This window comes from Tauraco erythrolophus, chromosome 31 (assembly GCF_009769465.1).
Source record: "Tauraco erythrolophus isolate bTauEry1 chromosome 31, bTauEry1.pri, whole genome shotgun sequence".
In the NCBI taxonomy this organism is placed as follows: Eukaryota; Metazoa; Chordata; class Aves; order Musophagiformes; family Musophagidae; genus Tauraco; species Tauraco erythrolophus.
In genome coordinates, this window is record NC_141495.1 from 434,483 (window position 1) to 460,765 (window position 26,283).

General features: G+C 42.8%; 1 protein-coding gene across 7 annotated transcripts; it reads right to left on the reverse strand.

Annotated features, from left to right (window-relative positions):
* On the reverse strand, positions 1–26,082 carry LIMA1 (LIM domain and actin binding 1). 7 transcript variants are annotated; one of them, XM_009982788.2, is made up of 11 exons: positions 26,072–26,082; positions 23,156–23,275; positions 20,476–20,521; positions 17,991–18,449; positions 11,574–11,682; positions 10,055–10,179; positions 7,627–7,734; positions 5,310–5,367; positions 4,469–4,584; positions 1,395–1,528; positions 1–1,000 (listed from the first exon to the last, which is right to left on the reverse strand). In XM_009982788.2, the coding sequence occupies exons 2-11, from the start codon at positions 23,272–23,274 to the stop codon at positions 1–3; spliced, it is 2,274 nt and encodes a 757-aa protein (XP_009981090.2). In that variant the 5' UTR covers position 23,275; positions 26,072–26,082. The 7 variants fall into 7 exon arrangements, with proteins under 7 accessions (XP_009981090.2, XP_086484656.1, XP_009981066.2 ...); XM_086628530.1 differs by lacking the exon at positions 26,072–26,082 and having other exon boundaries at positions 4,469–4,567; positions 5,296–5,367; positions 10,055–10,226; ... (3 more) ...; positions 20,478–20,521; positions 23,156–23,274; XM_009982764.2 differs by lacking the exon at positions 26,072–26,082 and adding an exon at positions 4,886–4,902 and having other exon boundaries at positions 4,469–4,561; positions 10,055–10,203; positions 11,583–11,682; positions 23,156–23,274.
* Positions 26,083–26,283: the final 201 nt, after the last annotated feature.

Sequence of the window (26,283 nt, forward strand, 5' to 3'; positions counted from 1 at the left end):
TTATTCTTCATCATCATCTTCATAGTAACGATTCCTTTTGATCTGTTCTTCCACAGACAGATCTTCCATATCTTCACCCTCCCAGAAACCGACATCTTGGGATTTGCGATTCTGGTTAGATGATTCCTTAGCAGTCAGAACATTGGCTAAGCTGGCATGTTTAGGAGAATTTGGTTCAAGGAATTCTTCATTTGGAATTTCTTGCTCTTCCATAGCGTGTTCTTCCTCATCTGTCTCTGCATTCACCTGGCCATTTTCTACAAAGTTATGCTCTACTGTTTTGACACCAGACAATTCCCATTCTTCCTCTTCATTTTTCTCTTCAGCACGCTGGATGTTCCTATTCTCAACCTTCTTCTCCTTTTGCTTTTTGTCTGCCACGACCTCTCTCTCCAGTTCCTCACTTCTTTTCAACACGTCTCTCTCTGCCTTAGAAGGCGATGATGAATTCTCTGCTTTGTGGCCTTTAACAGATACTGTTCTAAACGAGGCCGCTACGGTAAAGGGACGACTTCTTTCCTTCAGTGAGGACGATCTTCTTAACTTTTTGAGATCCAGATCCACATCCTCCAGCACATCTGGCTTGGAAGCCTCTTCTTCTGGGGGCCACTTGGGTTTGGATACTTTGATGCCCTCATCTAAGGCACTTCCTTGAATACTTTGGTCAGATGGAGGCGGCCAGGCAATCCTGAGCTTTTTTGTTTCTGCGGGTCGCTCTTCTCTTTCAGGCAAAGCTGAAGCTTTTGCTTCCATACTTGCTGCCAGAACTCCTACTTTTGCAATGGGGGCATCCTCTACTCCCGGGCTTTGCGGACTTTCTGTTGCAGCTACACCATGGACAGTTTTCTCCAGGGATTCTTCACACTCAGTTTTGCCTGCCCATAATTCCTTATGTTGTTTGTGTCCAAAGCCTTCATCATAATTGCCTTTAGATTTGAAGAGCTGGTTGAAGTGAGGCTTGCAGTAAATATTCCCACGCAGAGATGCGTATGTCCCAAGACTGTTCAGGAAAACAGGAAGTTAAACGTTAGCATTCTGTGTCTCAGGCCCCGAGACAGGTGTATATTTTAGTTATGTTACTGAAGAGACTCAATTTCAGTTTTCCAACACGTTTAGAAAAGATAAGCTCACAGCTTTCATGAGTTTGCATGGCTCTCTTCTCAAATGCCAGGAGTTCATTACAAAGTCGGACAAAGTTTTCCACACATGGAATTACATTAAGAGTTTAAAACTGGACTGCATCACGTACAAAAGCCACTGACGATTGCAGTACCACTCCTATGCTCCTCTCCAATTTGCTGGATGATGGTTGCCTTCAGCTCAGCTAAGCCTGAGGAGCATCTCACTGGGAAGCTATGCTTCCAGACAGCAGCCAAAGGGAGCAGTGTGCTTACCTGAGTTTACTGTTGCAGTAGGAGCAGCGGAAACAGCTGATGTGGAACACCTGCTGGTTAGCAAAGAGCCTTTCCATGGGGTACACAGTCTTCTGACACCCAACACAGGTTTCCTTCACTGGCAACTGGAATTTCTACAGGAAGAAGAGAAAGCCTGTTAACTGGAAAATGAATCAACTGCTAGAGGACTTGGCTTGAGTTCATGCACGGCTTCCAAAGCTCTCAGAAAAATTGCAGCAATGCACTTTCTGCATCTCAGTGCTAGTTATGGCAGAGTGGGTTCTGGTGGGCAAGGAGTGAGGAAGAGGCTGTGGCAGGCCCATGGGATTGCTGTGGCTTGACTGTGAGCCAAGACTTTTGCCCCAGTGAATTCCACAGCTGAAGCATCACAAGTTGAGCAATGGTTGAGAAAGAACAATGAAAATACTAGAACTCAGTTGTAATTTTGACTGAGCCAGTTCCCAAAAAGCTGTCTAATCTATTTCTGCAACCTCCATTTTTCTTCATAGGAAAATGATGAAGAAACATTCAGGTAGATCAAGTTAGCATGAGACCAAAATAAAAAAAAACAGTGCAGAAAAAGAGCTGAAATAATTTCAGAATAAAAGGCAGAGGGTGGGAGGGGAAAGGAATGGAACAGGCTGCTCAACGATTTGAAGTGATCCAGTTTTGCTAAATGCTTTCCTCTAAAACAGGAGGAAACACAGATGCAGCCAGCAGGAAACACTTCTGACTTCATTTGTGAGTAACTCCAGTTCCATCGCAAAGAAACCGAACTCGGGTTTCAGGACACGCAGCTCAAACTTGCTCAAGACTTGAAGCGAGCAGGGCTTTGGGGTTAAACTGCTAAAATTGTTTATGTGCTCACTAAGAGAATTTCCTGAGAGTTTAGTGCAAGGGTAAACACCAAGAAGTCGAGTGTCGCTGCTGTGCTGTACGGCAACCATTTCAGGTTCTGTTTTATGACAGCATCAAGGAAGCAAGTACATTGTCCATGAAAAAAAGGTCACTTGATGCCATTCGCTTCCTGGAATCCATTAAGGTTGGCCAACAGGTTAAACACTTTACAGGAAAAATTAAATCCCTTACAGCTGAAAAATTAGCAGTCTCAGGCTGCGTGTTGTACTTGAGCAGCAGCGCAAGGGAGTGCCTACGCTCCACACCGCGGGTCTGCACAGACACGCTGACGTTGTAGCTTTTCTTTGACAAATAATTAACCTGCTACAAACTCACTAAAAAGCTTTAAGGAAAAATTTGATGGCTAAAGAAAAAAAACAGGAAGGTCACAGGAAGACATAATCACAGCAATTTATTTATAACAGACTAAAAACAATGGTTAGGCAATGAAAGTTGATACGTGAGGGACACATTGCTGAAGACAGAGCCAGCTGAAGTCAGTTTGCCACAATCATAAAGCCTGCTGCCAATTTAATTCCAGTTTAATACATATTTCATTTTTTTTAAGGCATTGCTTGAAGTTATAGTAGATTAAAGTTCTAATTATGATGACAGCTTGACCAACAGAAGTTCAGAGTTCCTTTTCAAAAACAATCCACAATTTCTAGGTTCTGCCAAAACTGCATGAGTTCTGAATTTTGAGTCACTAAATGAAATCTCAAAAAAAATGAGAGTTTACCAATGCAAACAAAAATCTCGTTGTGCATGCTTGCCACAGGGAGGAAGGCAGCAACAGCCTGCTTGCCCATGGAAAAGTAACTCTCCCTGAAAGCTGCTTTGCAAGATGACATGACGGCGCTGGCCTGTGCTTCTGCAACACACATCCCGATCCAAGAAGAGGAACTTACTTGTTATACAAGAGCCCTATGTCTGATGGAGAGGCGTTTTGGGGTGTGAAGAGAAAGAAATTCCTTCCCAGGCATACTACAAATAGGAGCTACAGGAGGAAGGTGAGGCCCAATAAATAGAAGAAAAACTTGAGAGAAAGCTGAGAGTTGAGCTCACGGTAGGAGGGAAGCAGAATGCAGGAGTAGAGGTTAGGAACCAAGAACAGGAAACAGAAGCTGGAAGAGACAAATAGGAACCTCACATGAATAAACAGCATCTGGGTTTCTATCTCGGTGGCACAGCATCTAAAGCAGTGACAGGGCAGAGGACTAAAATGGTTCTAAGAATACAAAGAGAGAGCACAGAGGACCAAGACACACAGGTTACGCGTATCTTTTGTGCTGCAACAGGGTGAGATTATGAAAACGTTACAGGCAGCTCTGATTTCGCATACTGGCATTCATACTCCAGAACACGAGGAAGCCACATCTCACTGGTCTTCATGAGGTCAGTGCTGTTCCTCTCGAAGATGGGGAAACAACAAAAGCACAGTTGTTTCCTCAGGAGCGAGCCAGGAAGTCTGTGGCAGCCCGGGGAATAGGCATCCTAACTCCAGACAGCACACGTGACAAGAAAGTCCAGTGTGATCAAAATGTTCAAACTGCTGTTTGTGTGTCTAATAAGATTAGCAAACACATTCCTATCCAAGGAGCTCTCCATCTGCTTTAGAGCTCCCACTGAAGAACACGAAACATTAAGCACTTGCTATTCAGAATTCCAAATTCAGTCTCTGTGGAGTCAGTCACCCCAGTGCCCTTACTATAAAGTTGCTACCAGTTGCAGTTACCTTGGGAGCTGCTGTAAGATGAGAGTGGAAAGCCACGTCCCAGTCTACTAAGGGCTCTGAAGAGCAGTAGTAGGACCTCAGTGCCAGTCTCCAGAACCCTGACTTTACAAAGGGCACAGACCAGCCCCAGTACAAGCCCCTGCTCAAAGCCCTTTTCCCACACTGAAGAGAAACTGCCTCTGTCACACGGGCACGCTGTTGTAACAGCAGTGGAGCAACTCCCAGCAAGCAACTCAAACTCAGTCTGTGAAGAAAAACTGACAGTTTTGAGATGCTTTTTCATCTGAATTAAAGTTGCCTCACGAACACGACAGATCAGATATTGGTGATTACTGCCAGACCCTTTGTGACCCCACTGGTTGCATTCAGGCTTTCAGTATTAAACAGAGAAGTGAGTTGGTTTTAACCATCACCAATGTCTGAGAAAAAATAGCTGTTTTACCTTCACAGCTTTTGGCACAGATGCATCTGTCTGGCCTCCTGCTTTAGAACCAAAGTTTTGCTGCTTCGTGCTGACAGGTTTCTGAACTTCTGTCTCACTCTCCAAGTTCTGTCCAACTGAGGGAGCAGAGGAGCAAGAAAAGGCAATTACAATGACTTCAAAACCATGGAAAGCTTACAAGATTGAACAGCAATCCTACCAGCTAGGGGCTAGCACATTTTTTTCTTCAACATTTGCTATTAAACCTTTAGATCTAGTATTTAAACATGATCATTCTACTTCTCTGATTTACCAGGAAAGTTTAAGTCGATACGTAAAGGAAACTAATACATGGGCATCCAACATGTAATTTCCAGAAACTGTTCTTCATTTCTGCAAAGTGCCCACGTGTGGGCTTGAATTCAGACATAAAGCCACGGCAACACGAGAACGTGCTCACGTACTGTGCTGAAGAGGAACTACCTCTGGGCAACACCAAAGACACTGGTAATTATCCTGCAATAATAAGTACTCCAGCCCACTGACTGATGGAGCAGTTGCCAGGGCTACTAGTCCCAACAGTGAGGAAGCTGCACTTAAATGTGCTCAATCAGAGGAAAGCGATCAGAGAGTTACAGATGTCACAGGATTGCAATTACAAATGAACTTCTGAACCTGCAGGAAGTTCTTACAAAGTCTGAGTTAGGCACAGGATAGATTTTTATATAAGACAGGTTTTTCTTGGGTCAAATTCATCATTAGACAGGACTGATCTGAAGTATCCCAGACACAACCGGGCAGTTAGTGCTCTTCCTCAGCCACGTGCTTGCCTCTTGTCGAGGCAGAACAAACGAGTGCCTACCATTGCCATCCTCTAGAAGGCCAGAGTGGAAAGACAAGTTGTTCTCACCTCCAGAAACCTGCAAGAGAAAATTAGACAGTGAGCATCTTTGAGCTTCTGAAGCCTGAATCATGGCGGCCTGAGCAACACAACAGGCAATCTGACACTGTGAGTCCTTGAACAGGAGGAGACTGGCCACACTGGGGTGCGCACGAAGCTACTTCTTGTTTTGTAAGGCACAAGGCAGAGCCCAGCTCACTGCCAAGGATGTTAGTCTTCACTACAAAGTAGACATCCTCCTAATTTTCCAGCTCTTACAATATTCAGATCATCTGCCATAGTGTTCACACACACACATACATAGTATTTTCGTTTTCCCAAACACCTGCAGCTTGTACGCCTTTATCTATTAGTCTTCAGAAATCCTTATGGATTTCGTTGATGTACCTCCCAGGTTTTCTTACTTAGAAATCCCTTGACACCAAGCAGTCCAACATCTGACAAATCTGTGACATTTAAACAGGTGCTTTTGAGAAAAAAAAAAAAAAAAAAAAGACCTGAAGAAGAGCGGAATTTTAAAAAAAGCTTTTGCAGAACTAGGAGTCTGCTGTTCCCAGGTTGGAACACACATGCCTGGACCTAACCTGTTCATCCTCCTTCAGGAACAGATTCTTATTTTTAAAAAAGAAAACCCACCTTCTTAGAAAAGGTGGATACAAACCAGTTTCAGATACTAAACATGTTACAGATAAAGTTTTGATGTATAATTCTTTATTGAACTTGGCACTATTGCTATTAAATCAAATAACTCTAAGTAGCTATACTGAGAAACTAAAGTACTGTAACAAGATTAACTGCAAATCATCTTTAATTCACTTTAATGATTGAAAGGTCCATTGCGAGCAACTGAAGTTGGCAAATTAATGAGGTAATGAGGAGGCAAATTACACATATTAACACACTCTGCTCTACTGCCATAACAACTATAACAGCAGTATACTGGGAAGTGCACCAGCACGTTCTGTGGCTGTCAGTCACACATGTCTGGCTACTAAATCTGCCAGGGATTGAGTGTGAAAAATGACAGAGAAGGCTAGCAAGTTTCTTCTGTTGTTCTTTTTCTTTTTGCCAGAGGCTCCTCATTTCTGACATTTACTGCTAGTAGTTGTAATTAGGCTCATTTCCAAAGTTTGTCATTTCAAAAGGACAATCCTGGCTCGCAAACAATGTTCTATTCAGTTTTTTTATTGCACCTGGACACCTCAACAAGTAACTTCACAATTACAGCTGAACACAAGAAATTTTATTCAAATCTCCCACTCAATCCCAGGCTGTATTCTGATTTAACAGGTGTTCTTTTAGTTCACTCACCTTTTAGCAAAAGGCAGCCTGGCCCAGTGGAACGTGAAGCTGCTCAGCTGTCGGTGAGGAACAGCTGAAAGCAGCATCTGGCCCCGTGCCCCAGGAAGGCTGGAAAGCTCTAAAAGCCCTCCTGGCATTAGGCTGCCACGTGCTCAGAGTGGCTGGAATACACAGTACCCCAATTATTAGTCAGCTACTTTTATCCTGGCCCCCAGTTTAGTACACAAATGCTTGAGTGTGCTTTATTGTCTCTAACTCACAGAGTAATTTACTCTCAATTTACAGCTGAAGCTCAAAACCAGGAACAAACCCAAACTGCCATTCTGGTACCTTAATCAAAATTCAGCCACTAAATGCAGAAGAAATGGTGATAAACTCCTTTTACTTGCGTCATTCAAAGCTTCTCATGATTTGGGGTTTTTTTTTTTTTTTTTTGGTGTGGTTTATTTTTTGTTTCATAAATACCTAGCTGTGAATCATCTTTTTACAGTTAGGGAACACGACACACAAAAGTTTAGGTGGCTTCATCAGAATAATCAAAATTAAATGGCAGAGTAAAAAAACCTACCCAAAACCAAACAAAAAAACCCTACCAGAACAAAAAACCCCACAAAACCATCAGAGGTTTCAGTCTCAGTCAGGTACTGAAGCCATCAGAAAATATCTAAGTACAATATTGAAGGATTCTGCCTCACTAGTTCTGTCATTACTGAGAAGACAGGGGAACTCTCCAAGAAAACTTCAATTTATCTTCAGATATTCCTTAAAAGTCTTCCCAGAGACTTGCTAGCTTATAATTCAGATACAGTAAAAAAAAAAAATAAAAAATCAGGAATTCTGCAGCATGTAAATAATCTGCATCAGCTGCTCATATTCAGTTTCTAGATCGCACGTGGCACAAGTATAGCAGCTGTGCTTCTACAACGAGTTCCACTTAAAGCGAAGTCCTTGATCTTCACCGGCAGGAGCATCTTACCTTCTCCCCATCCTGACAGGGAATGGAGTCCTCACGACTTGGTGGCATATTCTCCTTCTGCTCAGATTTGTAATTCTTGACTTCACTTGCACTGGCTTGAATCTCATTCTATAGAACAAAGCACTTGAAAGTTGACAGTTCTTTTCCCCTAGGAAAGTACTTGCTTTCTATTTTTCTTAAAATCTCTTTTCACGGTTTTCCTAGTATATACAGTGGTAATTAAAGGAAGGGGCATAAAAATCTACACCAACTTGGTAAGTGATATATTCTAATGAAGAAAAAAAAAGATGGGGCTGTAGAATTTTACTATACTCTGTGGAGGTAATGCCAGCATTTTTCTAAATAACCCCTTTTCTCTAACTTTCAGATGCCTGTTTGAAATAAACTCTCACTTCCTCTCCTCAATCCACATCTTCCTTTACCAGAAATGTTAACTTTTCGTTTGGAATTAAGAGCATTTCAAGACAAGTACTGTGTAACTGAAATATACAACTCAACATAAAAGCAAATCCTACCCTTGCTTCAATGCCAGTCAAAAACCTAATTCTCTTATTTTACTGATATTTTTTTTCTTGACAAACTGACTTAAGATTTTCACAAAAGAATCTTTCAGACTTAAAAAAAAACAATCCAGTGAAACCTCGTGTTTCTTTCATTGCCACAGGATACAAGATAATTGGAGAGAGACTCGTGCCTTTCACAAGGCATCTTCTCTGCAACATGAAAGAGCAACAGCCAAATGCCAGCACCAGCATCTTACTGGATTTTGTAAACAAGTCTGCACGAAACCAACCATGTCTAACAGGTATGTAATTGAGTGTTAGAATGCCAATGTACAGATCTCTAAACATGCTGTCCATCATCCCTCCCTCCCCTTCCTGCATGGAAACGATTGCTTCCCACTCTTACTCCAACCAACTGTAAAAGCGTCTTTCAATTTTCACCAAGGCCTAATTACACCGCAATGCCCCCAAAATAGTTGTTCCCCAGACAGATCCTGGCTTTCCTTTCTAGCACGGATGTGACACATGTTAAGAGAAGGGAAGTACAAATACCACTCTACCATTTCAAAAGAGCCCTAGTTGCTGTGTCAGCAGGGAAGGAGAATATCCAAGAGTTATGGCTGCTCTTGGAACACACAAGTACTGCAAACACTGGCCTCAGAAACCCGTGTTTGCTCCATCTTATGTGCTGCCCTTGTTGATGTGCCAGGCCAAAACCGAATGAGATTCTGCCAAATGGGACGTCCCAAAGAGCACCAGGCTGCACGGACACTCAAACCGAGAGCACTGAGGATTTGCAAACAAGGGGCTCAAGAGACATCTATGGTGAATCTCTTGGACCAGCTACCACGCCGAGCCACAAACTGGAAAAGGCAATCTAGCAAACTGAACCCCGGCAAGAAACAGGAAGCAGAAATCAGCAATTAGCAGTTAATCTGATTTGTTGCACTGGCTGCGATTCCTTTCCATTCGTGCGGTGAAGTTTACCCAGTTTTCCTCCCAAGGACTGGAGAAGCAGACCCACACTGCATATGACATTCAGAAATCATTTCAGCTGAGTAGAGACTTTTGCCTCTCTATAAAGGTACCCAGGGAGCATGCACTTTTCCAGAGCTTAGAACCATCATTTTTGGCTTCTATTTCCAGTGCAAGTTTCCTAACTTAAAAGGGCCTATCCTCTTAAAATTTATTACTCTGGTTAATAAAAGTCATACTCAAGCAATAAAAGTTCCCATCATTAAGCAAAAGTATCAGATAGTTCCAGCAATTGTACTTAAGCACTTTTTAACAAAAGCTTAGATTCTTGCAGTCTCTTCAGCTGAAATACTTTACTGTGATCCATTAATTACTCATTTCCTGATCAAATATCTGCAAAATTGGCACAAGTTCTAATTGGATTCAGATAATGAGTGAGAAGACTCAAAGGGAGGTGAAAAACAAAAGGGAGAAAAACTGCCTGGAGATCCCAAAGCTGCAGTCCAAGAGAACCATGAGTTTTGTGCACTGTATGACACTCAAAGTCACTCCATCTTACTGTGCCTCAGTTTCCCCTAGCTTATAGCTAATGTATAACACAGACTTGAGTTTGGGTTGAAACAAAAACACACACAACAACAAACATGCAGAGAGCTACAGATGTACAGAAAGAAAAAGAATGCCAGCCATGTTCCAGAAGCACCTCAGTCAGGGTGCCAGCAATTAATTCCTTGGAAAACTTTCAAGATTACTCCAGGTAGATGCAAATACTTATTTCTTCCTGCACTACGTCGAGGCAACTCTTCATGAGAAATGACTCCTATCAGCACAAAGTTAATTTCAAAGGAAGATGGCATTGTCTTCAAAAAGCCTGGTTTTCCTAAGATCTTCTTTCTAGTCCCATGTTGGGACAAAAATCCCCTTCTCCACAAGGCAAAGAACAGACTTACCATAGTAGTGAGGCCTGTGGAACTGCCCTGCTTGGACACAGCTGCCTGGTACTTCGCCAGCCTATCCTTTATGGAAGTTTCCGTTAAGCGAGGCATCTCCAGGCTCCTCTTGGTCTCTGCCTTACCTGGGCTGAGTGCGGGACTAGTATCTACAAGATACCAAGAAAAAGAACTACATGAATAAAGGGAACTTTCAGGAGCACCACTAGACCTGTCTACAGAAAGATGCACAAATCCCATCCCTTCACCACTCCCAAGATCACAGAAATTCCAGATCCAAAGAGCACAGAAACGCTTCAGTCGAAGGTTTAGGCTCCAAGTCTCGTAATTAATCCAGCCAGTTTCAGAAGTGACACATTCACCAGACGCAGCATCCAGCCAGTGGGCTCAGAGTAAGGAGAGCAAACAGTTTTACCATGGAAGATTGGTTTGCTGTTACTGTCAAGTGAAAGCTGCTGCTACAGTGGCTAAATGGAAATATACATCATTCCTGTAGTGGAACAGTTGTCAAAGTCTTCTGGGGAAAACATGGAAAGTGAGGAAGGAAGTCTCACCCGCCAGTGTCCACCTTTTCCATGAAAATAATTTATCACATGATGTTACAGATGAGGATCACGAGAACAAACATATTATGAAATAATTCAGTTTAGTTTCTTGACGCATTTGGTTTTATCTCAAGAGGAAAGAAACATTTGGAAGCTTAAGTCTTTGCACAGGTGCAGATCTCCTGACTCCCAGAACCATGCCCCGTTACATGCCGTCCCTCTTTCGTTTTTGCTGTCAGATGTTAGCCAGACAGGACTAAAAAACCAGCTCCTGTGACTGCTTTGCTATCCAGCTTCCTTGTATAATGGTCAGGTCTTCAGTAATAGCTTAATTGTTCAATAAGGAATGATAAAATAACGACCTTTCGCTAGCTAGCGGCACTGAATGACTAAAAAGTTGTATGAATTATTAAGGTCCCTCTTGGGGACAACAAACACGTGTAAGTAGTTCTTGTCATTCTCTCCAGTGTTGCTCAAGTAAGGACACAACCTGCATCACTAAGTAGTGAGACACAATATTAGCTACGGGCTGAAAACACAGGATTGTAAATGCTTTGGTAGAAAAGAGTCTCCAAACACACGAAAAACACCTAATTTTGCTCAAGGCGTAAGGCGAGCTGTAGTTCCCTGTGTCTGGACAAGAATTAAAGCAAGAAGGAAGAGGCGTATTGTCTTATCCGTCTGTTCACTGCTTTCTAAATTAGTTTGACTATTAAAAGTAGTTCTAGGACTGTCCTAGGGTAAAGACACAGGGGAAAATGGGATCCATCCCTTGACTTGCTAGTTATCTCCTGTGCTTATGGGTATAACAGTTTAAAATTCACAGCAAGGCTTCATTCATTATGTGCGATGCTCACAGGGACTTTACGGACGGAAGATGGCTGCACCTCCATTTCTGAAAGGCAAAAGTTGTTTCCATTCTATTGTATAAAGTAATTTTATTTTGCAAAACACGAACGATGAGGTTTACTGACCTGATGTACTATGGCTCTTCTCTCCTTGGCCAACATCGAAGTCCTCCGAAGAGAGGCTGTTTTCCGAAATCCTCCTCCCGACTGCTGTCTTCCTCTGGTCTCTAGAGACCTGCTAGAGACAAGACCCACCTATCAGCTGCCTGGACAAACAGAGACTGCTGCGTATAATCCTTTAAGATGCACAGGTGTCACTAGCAAATCTGCTTTACTGGAATAAACAAGTCTAGCAGGTGACATCTTATTTAACCAACATAAAGTTTGATCACAGAATACCTGACCCTCTGCCACCTGGAAAACGCTCTCTTGAAGAGGTCAGAAGATGCTCTTTGACTGGTTATCTTTGTTGGAAAGTCAGAGAACCACAAAGATCAGGTTTTTAGGCATTTACCACTGCAAATACAAAACTTCACCTAGATTTTTTGCATTTCATACAATTTCTTTTGAAACTAATGTTCAAGGTCATTTTATGAAGATTTAAAATCAGAAAAAGGATGAAAGGAGCGAGCTATCAAAAATTCACATTGATTTTCAGCAACACAAAGACAAATAAATACTATTGTACTAAAAGCTATCTAAAGTTACTTGTTTTGATTTGGATAGATTATGCATTTGGTACTAAATAATTCCCTAATTAGGTCTGATAAGGCTGAAGCTTAAGCAGGAGAGTGTCAGAGATAAATATTCTCAGATATCCAGGATAATCACCACTGGCAAGGCTGCAGTGCCGGACAGGGTGTTTGTAGCACTGCTACACAGATGCTCTGGGTGCCTCAGTCAGATCTGATATTCAGTCATTGTGATCAACTCCTCCAAATCTAATGCTTGGGAAAAGAAATTGGGAAAAGAAATTGGGAAAAGAAATTGGGAAAAGAAATTGGGAAAAGAAATTGGGAAAAGAAATTGGGAAAAGAAATTGGGAAAAGAAATTGGGAAAAGAAATTGGGAAAAGAAATTGGGAAAAGAAATTGGGAAAAGAAATTGGGAAAAGAAATTGGGAAAGAAATTGGGAAAAGAAATTGGGAAAAGAAATTGGGAAAAGAAATTGGGAAAGAAATTGGGAAAAGAAATTGGAAAAGAAATTGGGAAAAGAATTGGGAAAGAAATTGGGAAAAGAAATTGGGAAAAGAAATTGGGAAAAGAAATTGGGAAAAGAAATTGGGAAAAGAAATTGGGAAAAGAAATTGGGAAAAGAAATTGGGAAAAGAAATTGGGAAAAGAAATTGGGAAAAGAAATTGGGAAAAGAAATTGGGAAAAGAAATGGGGAAAAGAAATTGGGAAAAGAAATTGGGAAAAAGAAATTGGGAAAGAAATTGGGAAAAGAAATTGGGAAAAGAAATTGGGAAAAGAAATTGGAAAAGAAATTGGGAAAAGAAATTGGGAAAAGAAATTGGGAAAAGAAATTGGGAAAAGAAATTGGGAAAAGAAATTGGGAAAAGAAATTGGGAAAAGAAATTGGGAAAAGAAATTGGGAAAAGAAATTGGGAAAAGAAATTGGGAAAAGAAATTGGGAAAAGAAATTGGGAAAAGAAATTGGGAAAAGAAATTGGGAAAAGAAATTGGGAAAAGAAATTGGGAAAAGAAATTGGGAAAGAAATTGGGAAAAGAAATTGGGAAAGAAATTGGGAAAAGAAATTGGGAAAGAAATTGGGAAAAGAAATTGGGAAAAGAAATTGGGAAAAGAAATTGGGAAAAGAAATTGGGAAAAGAAATTGGGAAAAGAAATTGGGAAAAGAAATTGCAGCAGCTTTGATAAATGCTCATGACGTGCAGACTTTAATTTGACTTCACCAAGACAGGAAGTTTTCACAGCTGAAAGTCAACCGATGGAACACTGAAGGTGATGGAGCCTTGTTCCCTCCCCAGGAAGAGTTAAATCACAGAGCCAGCTGGAAATTAAGATTGAGGATAACGCAGAGAAAAAGGCAGGTTTGGCAAGATGCTCCAACCACACACTCCCCCCCCCACCTCGCAACTTCTAACAAGTTTCTTATTTGCTAGTCACCAAACTGAAGGAAATTCCAGAGTTTTATTTTAACAGAACTGTGCTGTAAGATAATCACTGTGAAAAATCAGGCTGCTCTGACAAGCCAGCAACTTTACCAGGAAAGGAAAACGCAGCTGGAAAACCTCTTTTTCCATTAGCATGGGAAATATTTTCTATTTCTGTGGTTTAAGACTTTGGTAACTTTTCTTACTGGAAAGGAGCTCAGCTATGACAAGACTTTTCCTTCCATTGAGCGTGTTGCTAGGTCAGTTCGGGAGTGCCTGCACGCGTGTAGGGACGTGCGGATTCCTCAGGCTGTGCACACCATCCCGAGGTGATTCTTACTCAGCCTGTGTCTGCTTTCATGTCACCTTCAGCCCACAAGCCTGAAGTTCTTCCAGCTCAGGAATTTGTCCTTCAAAGGGCCTGGCTTTTGACCAGCACTCACCTGAAGACAAGATTCTTTGAGAACGCACAAGACAGAATATGTTTCTTAGCCCACATGAAACCCCTGACTATTTTATCGCTGTCCTGGGTTTGGGTTGATTTTTTTGGTTGGGTGTTTTTGTTGTTTGTTTGGGTTTTTTTTAATAATATGGCACCACACACATTTTCGTGCACACAGCAGGAGTGACAAAGCTACAAATGAAAAAACAAGTTTGGAAAAAAAAAACACACACATGGAAGTTTCACTGGCAGCAGAGTGCATAAGGAAGTTTGCACCACTAGGGAACAAAGGTCTTAATTCAGGTAATTTAGATTTGGTAATTTAAACTTAGGAATTTAGATCCAGCATCCAGGTTGGATGGGGCTTTAGGCAACCTGGTCTAGCAGAAGGTGTCCCTGCCCACGGCAGGGCGTTGGAACTAGAGCATCTTTAGGGTCTCTTCCAACTCAAACCTTTCTATGATTCTATCTGGGATTCTATGATTCCAGCCTCACTGAAAGAAACCGTCAGCACTTTTCAGGAGAAAAAGACAGAAATTAAGACTGGAAACTTGTCTGGGTTGCCTCTTCTCTGTCCTTTGTTTCAGAATCTCATTTCCATTTATTGTCACTGTCGTCTCTCTCCAGCAACAAACATCATGCTGAACTGCCCTCATGCTGAGAAGACAAAGAATTCTCAATTATCACTGAAATTAATTATTAAACAAATTAAATCTCTACATAAGAGTTAGCAAAGGGCCAATGTGTTGTCAAACAGTTATGACAAGTGTTCAGACAATGCCCACCAACAGGAATTCTGGATCAGGGTCTAAGACCTCATCTAGATGCACACACAAAACCAAGGTTTTCTTCCAAGCAATCAAAAACCTCCATATTTTTACCAACAGCAAAGGATTCAATATTCATCAGAAACAGGCTCTTCTGCTTGACTCTGTAGGACCTTCACGAAGCTGATGAGTTCTGACTTAAGAGCAAAGAGCTTTCCCCTCATTGTGCCACCTCGCTGTGGAATCCACTGCAGCAGGAAAAGCTCAGTTATCAGTGGCAGCCATCTCATGACCAGCTAAAACAGAGTTAATGAGAACTCCAACTGTCAACTGAGTCACCTCCAGAGTCCTGCCAGCTCCTCCCTGCCACCTCAGACATCTACAGGTTTTAACAATTTCACCTGAAGAACTTTTCTGTAGGTGAGTTGTATAACACAGCCTAGGTCTCGAGAGTAAAGATCCAAAACACCAGAATACAAAAGCTTTAGTTAGAGTTCAGAGATATTTCTGTACATGTCCTAGTACTAAAACCTGCAAGTATAAAGTCAATGTTGTGTAGATTTTATATCAACAGTTTTATACGTGGGAAAAAAAAGCAGAGTGATAGGAAAAAAAAAAGTTTAACAAAGGGAAGATGAGGGACTTTCCTCGTTACAGCCAACACACTGCCCAGCCACACGTAATTAGGGTGATTATGGCTCATGGAAGGCAACAGCTTTTGCTGGGCCACAATTCCCATGCCACAGCTTCTGCTACTTGCAAAATAAGAGAAAATATTCCTGGTGTCTGGAAAGCCTCAAGGTTCTAACAGGAAAGAGGCGAGTGCAGAGGTGCCACAGTCAGAGGTAACAGCGTTTCGCCCGGGGCACAAGGAGTTGCTGGGCAAGAGACCAAACCAAAGTTACACCTATTTCATTACATATTAACTGTGTCAAATGTGACCCTGCATGGAAGGGCAGCTGCACCAGACAGTAACTTTTGGGTTTAAAGGAAAAACACAAACCAACTTGAAGACATCTTTTGAAGAAGGATTGCAGATCTGCTTGCTCTTTCTTTGCTTCTGATCTCCCTTGTGTACACTTTCGCTATCACTTACAGGAAGAATTCCTTGGAATTGATAAGAGACCTGATGTTCAGTCTTTGCTTAGTGCTAAACCAATCTAGACCGACACGCCTACCGCTAACGTGGTTACAGCATTTTTTTTTTTCCATAAAGATGCAATAAAAAAAGATCTGCCTTGTATCTAAATGGCAGAAGACAGAGCAAGATCTGAATGAAACAATGAATAAACTAGGAGGTTTCACTTATAACCCCGAAAATGAGAATAGGTTTGTTTAGAGTGGGTGACTGGGTCAGGAAATCCAGGCTCTAATCTGGATTCTTGCCACAGGCTTGCCCAGCAACCAGGCAAATTGTATTTTCTTTCCTGTCATGAAGTTACGGCCACGTTGCTGCTTACTTTATCCAGATGTTTTGTCAGCAAAGCTCTGACAGTGCTTATCCCTTAAGGCTGAAGTAAATACCAAGGAAAACTGCCATCTCTCAGCCAAAGCCTTGCTTGCACTTAAACCAGGGGTTTATCAATGGGCAGAGTTCGGGAAAAAAAGCATAAAAGGAAGAGGCAATTGCAGAGCCTGCAGTTAGCCAAGCCTACACCAGTGCTGGAGTTGCTTTCCACCTTAGTGAAAGAGATCCGTGTCCCCAGAGCGCCCGTCTTCCTTGTACCTGACTGCCTGACATCATCCTCCAGTCCTCAGATCAATTCCCAGAGCCAGAAATCTTAAAATAGTGCTTTCTAATTACCAAGACACCCCCTCCCACCCATACATTTCAACTTCAGAGCACTTTGGGCCTTTTCCCTTCTAAAATTAGGAAGTAACCAGATCAACGGGGAACAGGAACATGACGTGAACCTCACCTGGATATTTTCACACCGACTGTACGGTGGTTACTGTGCTCAACTGGTTTGCAACAATATTGGAATTGCTAAGCTTGACAGAAGTATCAGTTCCAGATTTAGTCAGCTCTGAAACAATTTATTCCCCAGGCTAAGATAAAGTTACTCAAAGCCCATCTGCAAAACGGTACTTTCCTGTGGAATCCCGACTGATTAATCCTACAGCAAGAATTCAGAGCAGCACTATCGGGAGATCATCCTTTCAAGGGATGGGATAGCATGGGCAGCTCCTGCATAATGACAAAGCCTACAAAAATCCAAGTTGTGAAATCACTGTACGCAGATCCCAAACTCACTTTAACACCGAGGTGCTCCTCTGAACCCCTTAACTGTTACATAATTAAACAACGTCTGTAAAAAAAATTGTTTTACTCAATATGCAAGAAAACCACCCACAGTAAAACAAAGCCAGAAGTGTAGGAAACTGTGAGAAAACTGGAAAATCCACCAGCACCAAGGCCTCAGGACTGTGTTGCAAGTCGCTAACATATGCAACTCATTTTCTAGTTAAGCAATTCTCCCCGGGGACACACAGTCTGCAGTCCACATGCAGGATCAGATTTCATGAGCAGTTGTAGGAAAATGCGAGCCCTGTGCATTTGCAAGTCAAAACTAGTGAAGGCAGGAGCTGGGCTGGCTATCTCTGCTTCTTTTTCCCCCAGGATTTTCTTCTATAGGAAACATTTGTTAAGATAGGAAAAGATGGGAGTATTTCGCAGGACTTACAGATGTATCTATGTGCATGTGTGTGACTCACATACTGATATAATACAAAAAACCCTCCTCGCTCTGGCAGTACTTCCATCTCCGCTGGAACCGCCCAAGATTGTTGTGCTCACTTTAAACAGTTGCTTTTACTTTTTTATATGCATATATAAATATACACATATATATTTTTACACAATTCGTGTTTGCATAACTCATCTTAATCTAAAGACAGGATATAAACAATCCCAATTTGCTTTTAAAAAAGGCTCTTAATAGATTCCATACTTACTTTTCTCTGAAATTGCACCCCTTCCACAAGCAAATTTGTTTTACATCTCCAATGAGCAATCACAAACACAACTCCGAGCACTCTGCACGTACTCCTATAGCTCCAATAAGTTACTAACAGCAGCTACGTTATGTTTCAACTAAAACAATGAGTACGATTATTTGCAGAGTCAAGATTTCGGAGCCACTCCCTCCAGGGATTTTGCTGGTGCCCGAGAGGCAGAGTTTTAGCCTCTCTCGAGACGAGCAGAAACAGACCCTTACCTTGCTCTGAGCCGCTTCCCCCTTCTCAAACATCATCTTGAGCTTGTTCAGCGGAACGCTGTATTTCTCGATCTTCCCCGAGGACTCTGTGTTTTCGCCGGCTTCAGGCTTTTCCACTTCTCTGGACTCTCCCAGACAGTTTTCCATTCTCCCACTCTCCACTGAGTGGCTTTTACACTTTCCGCTGTCACCGCCGGGACGCTGCAGCTGGCCAGGGGTGCCCAAAGGGGCCTGGGCGTCAGCTGTGGCACTAGCCCCCGGAATTTGCTCCACGTCTGGGCAAGAAGCAGAGCTGCTCCCGACTCCGAGCCCGGGGCTTGCGACCTTATGCCTAACCTCAGCAGAGCTGCTTCGTAGCGTTTCCTTCCGAGACTCCCTTCCCAGCACCGGATTCTCCCACTTCTTCTTTAGCACACTCAGATTCCCCCTTCTAAAGTGAGGGGGAAGATTTTCTGTGCTCTGCAAAGAACAAGAAGTTAATTCCAGTTATACGCCTGATGAAGCATTAAAGCACTTCCTTTCTGTGCGAAAGGAAGCGAAAAGCTCGGTACTGAGCTCAGCTCTCCGCTCTTTCAGACAGCTGTGAACAGTTACAACTGTGCCGCATGGAGAAAGCATCCAGGATAGGAAAGGAAGGAGGGGGGAGAAGAAAAAAAGTCAGGAGCTAAAGCAGGAAGTGAGCAAACAGGATGGCCTTATAAGGGAAAAGGGAGTTGAGCTCTAATGAGTTAAATGACACACAAAAGGCTCGAATACACACATGAAGGAAAGGGGACCCAAATCCACACCCCAACAGTCTCTAGACTAGACCAGCAAACAATAGCAAAAGCAGCCAGGAGAGATGGGTGGGTGGTGTGCCAAACGCTGCAATGTCTTCCAGCTGGGCCAGAAGACAACCATTAGCAGGCCTTCCAAAAAGCCACAGATCAGCTTTCAGAAAACACTATTTTTCTGGAGTTACATATTTCTACTATCAGTTAACAGTTATGTTTGAGTTACAAGAGATCCGTCCTCAGTATTTCACACTGTGTAAGGCTCAAACTAAGCACTGACAACAAATGTCTTTTTGCTCCCGTTTACAAATTATAAATAATCCATACATATATGGACTTTTCCCTCTATTTCACTCAACACAGTGAAAGCTTTCAGCAGGAAACACGCACACAAGTCACAAGCGCTGCCTTACCGCTGCGAGTTAGATGGTAACGCACGGAGCACTAGTACCCCTGACGTTCAAGTGCTTTTCTAACTGGTTTTCCTTACAAGTAGTTACTTCTCCCCAGAATAACAGCCTAGCCCATGTTTAATTCCTTCAGATCCAACACCTGCCACCACTGCATTTTTGCTGTCTCTCCCTTATAGAGACCACTATGTATCAAACTCCTCGCAAGTGGAACAGGTCTGCAAGGCTTACAGGGATTAACCAGGATTAGCAGCTATATTAGGATTTAAGTCTCTCACCCTATTACTCTTCTGGTCACATTTTGAACACTGCTTTGCAAATTAACTTGAATCTACCTCGACTTCAAAAAAGACCAGCTTGCTTGCTGACTGTATTTCAATGAAAGTATTAAAGTTAAGGCAAATGTCCTCAAAATTGCACAGCAGGTTTCCATATCCTCTGGACGTGATGCCTATGGAGTCCCGGCACACTTCATAACACAAGTCATTCTTGTTTGGGACTTGCTCCCTGGTCATACAAGCAATAAGAAAATTTATGGCTGGAGAGTAATTTTTAGAATGCTTATTTTATCATACCTATATCCTGAACAGAAAAAGAACAACAACTCCCCAAGCATTAAAGAGATCAAGGCAGCACGGTCTAACAAAGACTCACCTATATATCCTGAAAACATTGCCAGTCTTTTTAAATGAAAACTAAACTGAGGATCTGCTGTATAAGACCTGTGCTCTTAGTGCCTGGTATTTCAGCCAGGGTCCCCTGACCCCAGAACAGGAAGCGCAATGGAGTTTACAGGAGAGAATATGAGGCTGTAACAGAGCCAAAAAGGATGGCTGTCCCTCATCCAGGGGCATTTTGAACCCCGAAAGGCACTTCAGAAAACATCCCCCTTAACAGATTCTCCAGCTATCAAAGATATACACGTTAGATTTCGGAGAGGAGGGCAGCTGCTTTTAAATTTAGGTAAGAGAGGAAAAGGTACCACACAACTGCCTACAGCTAAGAACAGAGAGCTGGATGCACATGTGTTGTGGTTAACTCGTTTTGCCTTCTGCTCAGGAGCCAATTGGTGATTCAACATATAGCTTTGGGCAAGACACTTGATTTTCATTCCTTTCATTCACACTGGGAAAGGGTAGGGGGAATGAGTCAAAAGCAAACACTATGTCTAAGCCAAGTTTTCTATAGGACGCATGGCAACAGCTCTGATATTCCAAAAATCAACTGTCACAGCAACACTGCACGGAGGTGATCCATTATGATTGCAGGCTGGTGCTTATTGCCCAGGAAACAAATACTTACACTTCTTTTTTTCTCAGCAGTGGCTTCTTCAGCTGCTTTCTGATACCTTTGAGAAAGAGCAAAGAGATAAAAAAACCCACAAACAATTTTTAATCAGAATATTGAATGTTCTTGAAGACAGCTGAGATTTTTTTCCCCCACCAAGGATTCTGTGCACTTCCCAGACCGTCGAATAAAACCAGAGGCTGGAAAAATAGTAGCAAATAGTAATGGAACATTGCAAAGTGACAGACACATTTTAAGTCGTTCAGTTTACAGTAATTAATATTTTTCATTACCTAAGCAGTCTGATTCCGGAATACAGACAGTTTACCTTGGAATAGCTGTATTGTTTCCACCCCCCAGCTGTCTGCTGTGCCCCCTCACAAGAATAACTCAGCTATTTATACAGCAGCTGCTGGACCGTAACAAATTACAGCCTGGCATACGCAGAAAATCTACATAAGTGCCAGTTTATTTCACTATGCCGGGATGTAAACTGCACCAATTCAGCAGTTGCTTCATGAGCAGCTGAAGCACCCCAGCAGTGGGAGCAGTAATCACAGCCCTCTGAAGATAAGCCACCCTGGATCATGAATCAAAGTCCTTTAAGAAGCTGTAGGAAACTCCCAGCAATCTGCACAGCACTCCGCTGGGCACAAGCACACCCAGCTCGGAGCACACGGACCACACTGAGCAGGGCACTGCCAAGGTGATCGTCCTTTGCTTCTGAAATGCACAAATTAGTCAGGTGTGACAGATTTTGCCATTTGTAAGTAGAGCTCTGCTTTTCAAAGAGAAACGTCACCCAGCATCTGCTTGGGCAAACGATGTTTGTGTCTTTCTTATCTGTGGAATTCTACTTTTGATATGATTCTGAACATGTTACAGGCAGTAAATGAGGCACTAATGTTACAACAGCCATCAGCTTCAGACTTTAAATAATTAGCAATTATTTAAATTGGTATCAAACCAGTAACTAATGTGTATCATGGCCTCGGTTCCTCCTAAGAAAAAAATTCTTACGTGCAGATGATGCCTGCTTTACTACTGACTTTTTCTTTATAACAATAGATTTCTTTCCCCGCTGTGAATGGTGTGCTCCAATGTAGACTTCTCCTCTTGTTACACAAGAGTGGACAAATTGCACCTTTACTAATTTCTGCTCTACAAGCTGCACCTGTTGTACAGATTGAGAGCTGCTAAAGGAGCGTAGCTGGCCCTCTTTGATCAACACAAACATCTTAACCTGTGTCTCTGTACTATACAGGTTCCAAAATTTGAACGAGACACGCTGAGAAAGTGAATTTACAGAGGAAGAGAGATCAATAGTGGAAGAAGCAACAAAGAGAGACACGGGGATGAAAATCAAGTACTACACTGGAAAACACAAGGACTGCAGAGTCCCAGGCAGCACTCCCTCTGGAAGTTAGCCACTGTTTGAGTCGCTGCTGTTGCAAATTTGCGTGTCTCTGACCTGACAAAACGGATAATCTAAACACTATATGGAATGAAAAAAATGTTTTCGGATACAAAGATTTAGGAAGCAGCAGCTTAGAAAAATGATGCTCCTCACTCTGAGTGTCAGCGTTAGAGCACAGCCAGTAAGTAGGCCTGTGTTTTTCCAAGGAACTGATACTTCTTATGTAGAGGGACCCTACTTGATTAAGGACCAGCAGTTTGGATTACTTCCAGTAAGCCCTTTTCAAAGGATTACCAACATTTAGCAAGATGACCAGGTTCTGTAATCAAGCTTCAATGAGTGAATAAATTACCTTAACAAGAGTGGGCAAAGCAAGCAGCTTCTCCCTAGGCCAGAGTACTTCAGGAGCTATGTTTTTGTAAAGTCCAGATTGCAATTATCCTTCTCCCATGGAATCCATAAAGTTTCTCCCATGCTCAGGATTTAAATACTCCAAAAGCTTGCTATGCTATTAACGCAGTAACCCAGGAGACTTGGTTGCCCAAATCCCGTTGAAAACCCAAGCTGTGGCCTATATAATTCCTTAAGGAAATAAAAGCTTTTCCAGAAAACAGGTATAGGCTTCTCAGTGTATGAAAATATTACTTTATGATTTGACTGTAAGCCATCATCCATCTCTCAAAGGGAAGGGTAATATTCCTTTTCTACTCAAGTTTTGTGAGACGTCTGGAAGAACACATCGGTGAAGAACACAGCTACTGTGAAACTGCCCCATGGAATCTTACTAGAGGGTTACATCTCTCACCATCAGTTGACAGAATCACCATTTCTAACCGGTCTCCAGTTAACTGATAATGCATTACTGCTACTTTTTGTAGTGCCAGGCAGGAAATGCCATGTTAGCAGAGAAACCTACGTAGCTCATGCTTAAGCAGTTGAAGACCATTTCTGATGAAGTAAAGCCCTAATGGCAGTAGCTGCCTACATTCCAATAATCCACTCTCAAAACCAAACTGCAATTTATAGATGGACAGAAAACTCTCTACTTCATTTTCTGACAGCAGAAAGAAGATAATACAATTCTGACTGCTGAAATGACATAACGTCAGCAACTAGAAAAACTTTTGCCCAGGGCATGTTAAAGCAGAAACTTCAAATGCCTACAGAATTACATTATTTTTAACAAGCAAAGCAGCTGCCAGTGGAGCAGTCGTTGCTCAAGGTGGCAGCTGTCAACCTACGAGCACAGCTTGTGTTCAGCAGCCTCACAGCACTTACTTGGAGAATCTCTCTGCGAGAGCTGATGACTGATTCTTGTTGACTAGAGAAAGCTCTTTCGCAGTGATTTTCAAAGACTGTGAAGTCCATTGTCTTCTGTTAAACGGCGAAGGCTCCATCCTAGCACCACAAATACCTGCTCAGGAGGAAAGTACAGCGTCAGCAACATGAATTAGGTGAGCAGAAAAGGAGTTTCATGAAGTGATTCGATACTAAGCCACCACTCAGGTGCTCCCAGTGTACCAGTGCCACTCAGTCCTGATCATTCGGGATATTGTCCATCGACTGACTTGGAAAAAGGCATCAGATTAAAACTATGGTTTCCTCTGCGGATGCCATCGAGACGGTGCCCTTGATAAAAACACTAGCCACAAGGAAAGGGTGAGAGAGAAGCCGTGAGCCAGAGCAGGAGCAAGAAGCTGTGATTGAAAAGGACCCCAATGTGAAGCTCAGAATTTCCCACACACACGGGCTCCAGAAAGCCCTAATATGCCCTCTCTTGCTCTGGTTTCTAACCCAAATGTGCTGGCATTTATGTAAGAAGGCTGGAGTTATGAAACCTAAGAGGATGTAATTCCTGTGCAAACATTTTTCATTCACCCTTGTGGCGTTCATTCTGAGCGCGGCAGCCGTTTCCTCTGAGCTGAAACAAGTCTTGTGTTCGTGGAGGCAGCCGTAACCCTGTGTTGCAACAGCTATCAGTTCCCTAAAGGAATAGTTGTAACTCCCCTGTCCTGCTGTCAACGGGAAGAGATTTTGTTCAGCTTTTCACCACAGCAGCCAACAAGACTGCATCAGATTTTTTTTTTTTTTTACATCCTTACTTTTCTTTTGTGGAGGAGGAAAGGAGGGGAGATTAATTTAAAGAGCTCTCTGATAAGACAAAAATAAAGCTTGCAGGGCAACGCCTTTCCTTTTTTCCTCTTTTCTTTTATCCCTGGTCTCATGTCGCACAATGCCTGTAGCAAGTGCACCAACTGACCCTACAATGCTAACATCGGGCAGGCTGATCCCTTTCTCATACTTCCCACCAATTTCTTTAAGCACCATTGGGTCACAGAACTCCAGAAGTCTGGGTGCAGGTCTGCGGGACCACTAGTCACACTGCAAATAGAAGCACCTTAAGACAAGTTGATACGACCAGTGAATCAAACGTAGGAAAGACCACGTTTCTCGAATCCTCACGGGCACATAAGGCAACTGCTCAAAACCGACAAGGACTCGGGATTCTGTAACGCCTCGGTCCAAAGGAATTCAGCTGCAGCAAGCAGAGTCTCACCGATCTTGTGAGCTGAAGTCTCCGCAATTTCCAGTGCTGAAAGGGGAGCTCTGGGTCTGTGAAGTGCCCAGCTGGGGCTGGCACCAGAGGAACCTCTCCAGTGCTGCACCCTGCTGCTGCCTGGAGACAGAACAGGCAGCGGATGCGCACGCTGCTGTCGTGGTGGGTACAGTCAGGAGAACGGGACTCTCTCTAACATCCTTCAGTTCACCTGATGTGATGGAGAGAATGACCCACCAGTATGTGGTTTTCCAAGACAGTGATTTAGATGGTGTTTTTAGATGGGTTGAACAATCGTGGCAAACAAGAAAAGCTACGCTGTTTTCGTGGCGATGTTGAAACACACTGACACCACTTATCGACGTTACGTTTCCAGTTGCAGCTTACTGCAGCTTCAGACCCTCATCTCCCACTTAAATGTCTCCGAAATGTACCCAGCGCCCCTTCCAACTGGCAAGAGAAGCTCAAACCGCAGAGTTCGTTTCTGAAATCCATGCTTTCTCAAAAACATTCTACATCACCAACTCACCCTCTTCGGCCGACCTGCAAACTTTTGTCCAGACTGGACTACGAGAAGGATGCTCTCCATTTGGCTGGCTTAAAATAGTTACTAGTCTTTGCCAGCTGCGCAAATGATCATCCACAAAGAAAAAGGATCTAACTAGAGCGTTACTGTGCAGAGATTACAGATAGAATTTACTCCTGGAAAATTTAAGTCAATGTTAAAAAAGAATTCTGAATTAGCCGTGCAATGCTACAGTTTCAACTCTGATTATGATTAATCTTGAGCCAAAAGGAGATCACCTGAAGCCCCACTTTGCAGTTTAAATTGCCTTTCACAAAGCAGAGTCCATTTTGCCCAGGAAACAGTAGCAGGGCATTCATTAGAAGCCTCCTTGGCAGAGATAACAGGTCGCTGATTGATGCGCACCTTCCACAGAAGGCCAGTTTCAGTAAAACGTTGAAAAAAAAATGAAATCTAGCTTAATTGTGCAGAAAATAAGCTCAGTTTTGATGCCCAAGCATTCCACTGCAGCTTGTAGTGATCCTTGCTTCTCGATGCATTCTCTCCTCCGTTGTTTTCGTGCGGTCTCCCTGTCGTTTTCTCCATTAAAGCCACAGGTACATTAGGACAATATCAGGCCTGTTTTGCAAAAATCTCCCTCTAAAGGCAGTACGTACTGTTAAGGCATTCCAATGGAAAGAAGCAGCATAGCTGGAATCCCAGTCGCTAGAAAACACATAAACCAGAGCTCTGAGATGCCCTGAAATGTGTGCTCCCACATTTTTAACGCCTTTCCACTTTCCCATATGCTTATAGTTTCATCGTGTTCAAGCATCTCTGTACATTTTTGCTGTTCCTTCCGAATAATTTATTCCAAGTCATTTTAGGAAATAGTCCTTTACTGTATTAAAATTTAAGCAAGACCATGAGCATTCTCCATATTGCAATAGAGACAAGTTATGTTGAAGCCAGCACAGAGTCCAGACTGGTAATCTGGAGTGGGGCAAGATGTCAGGGAAGGGAAGGACTGGGGAAGCCACTGTAATGTACCAAATCTACCTCCAACAACTTTAACTAAGAATTTTGCAGTAGAATACAAATCTATATACCTGAAACATCCTGAAAGAAAAACTTATTAACGCTTATAGAATCACAAAACAGTTTGGGTTGGAAGGGACTTCAAAGATCATCTAGTTCCAACACCCCTGCCATGGGCAGGGACACCCTCCACCACACCAGGTTGCTCAAAGCCCCATCCAACCTGGCCTTGAACACTTCCAGGGATGGGGCAGCCACAGCTTCTCTGGGCAACCTGTGCCAGTGCCTCAGCACCCTCAGAGGGAA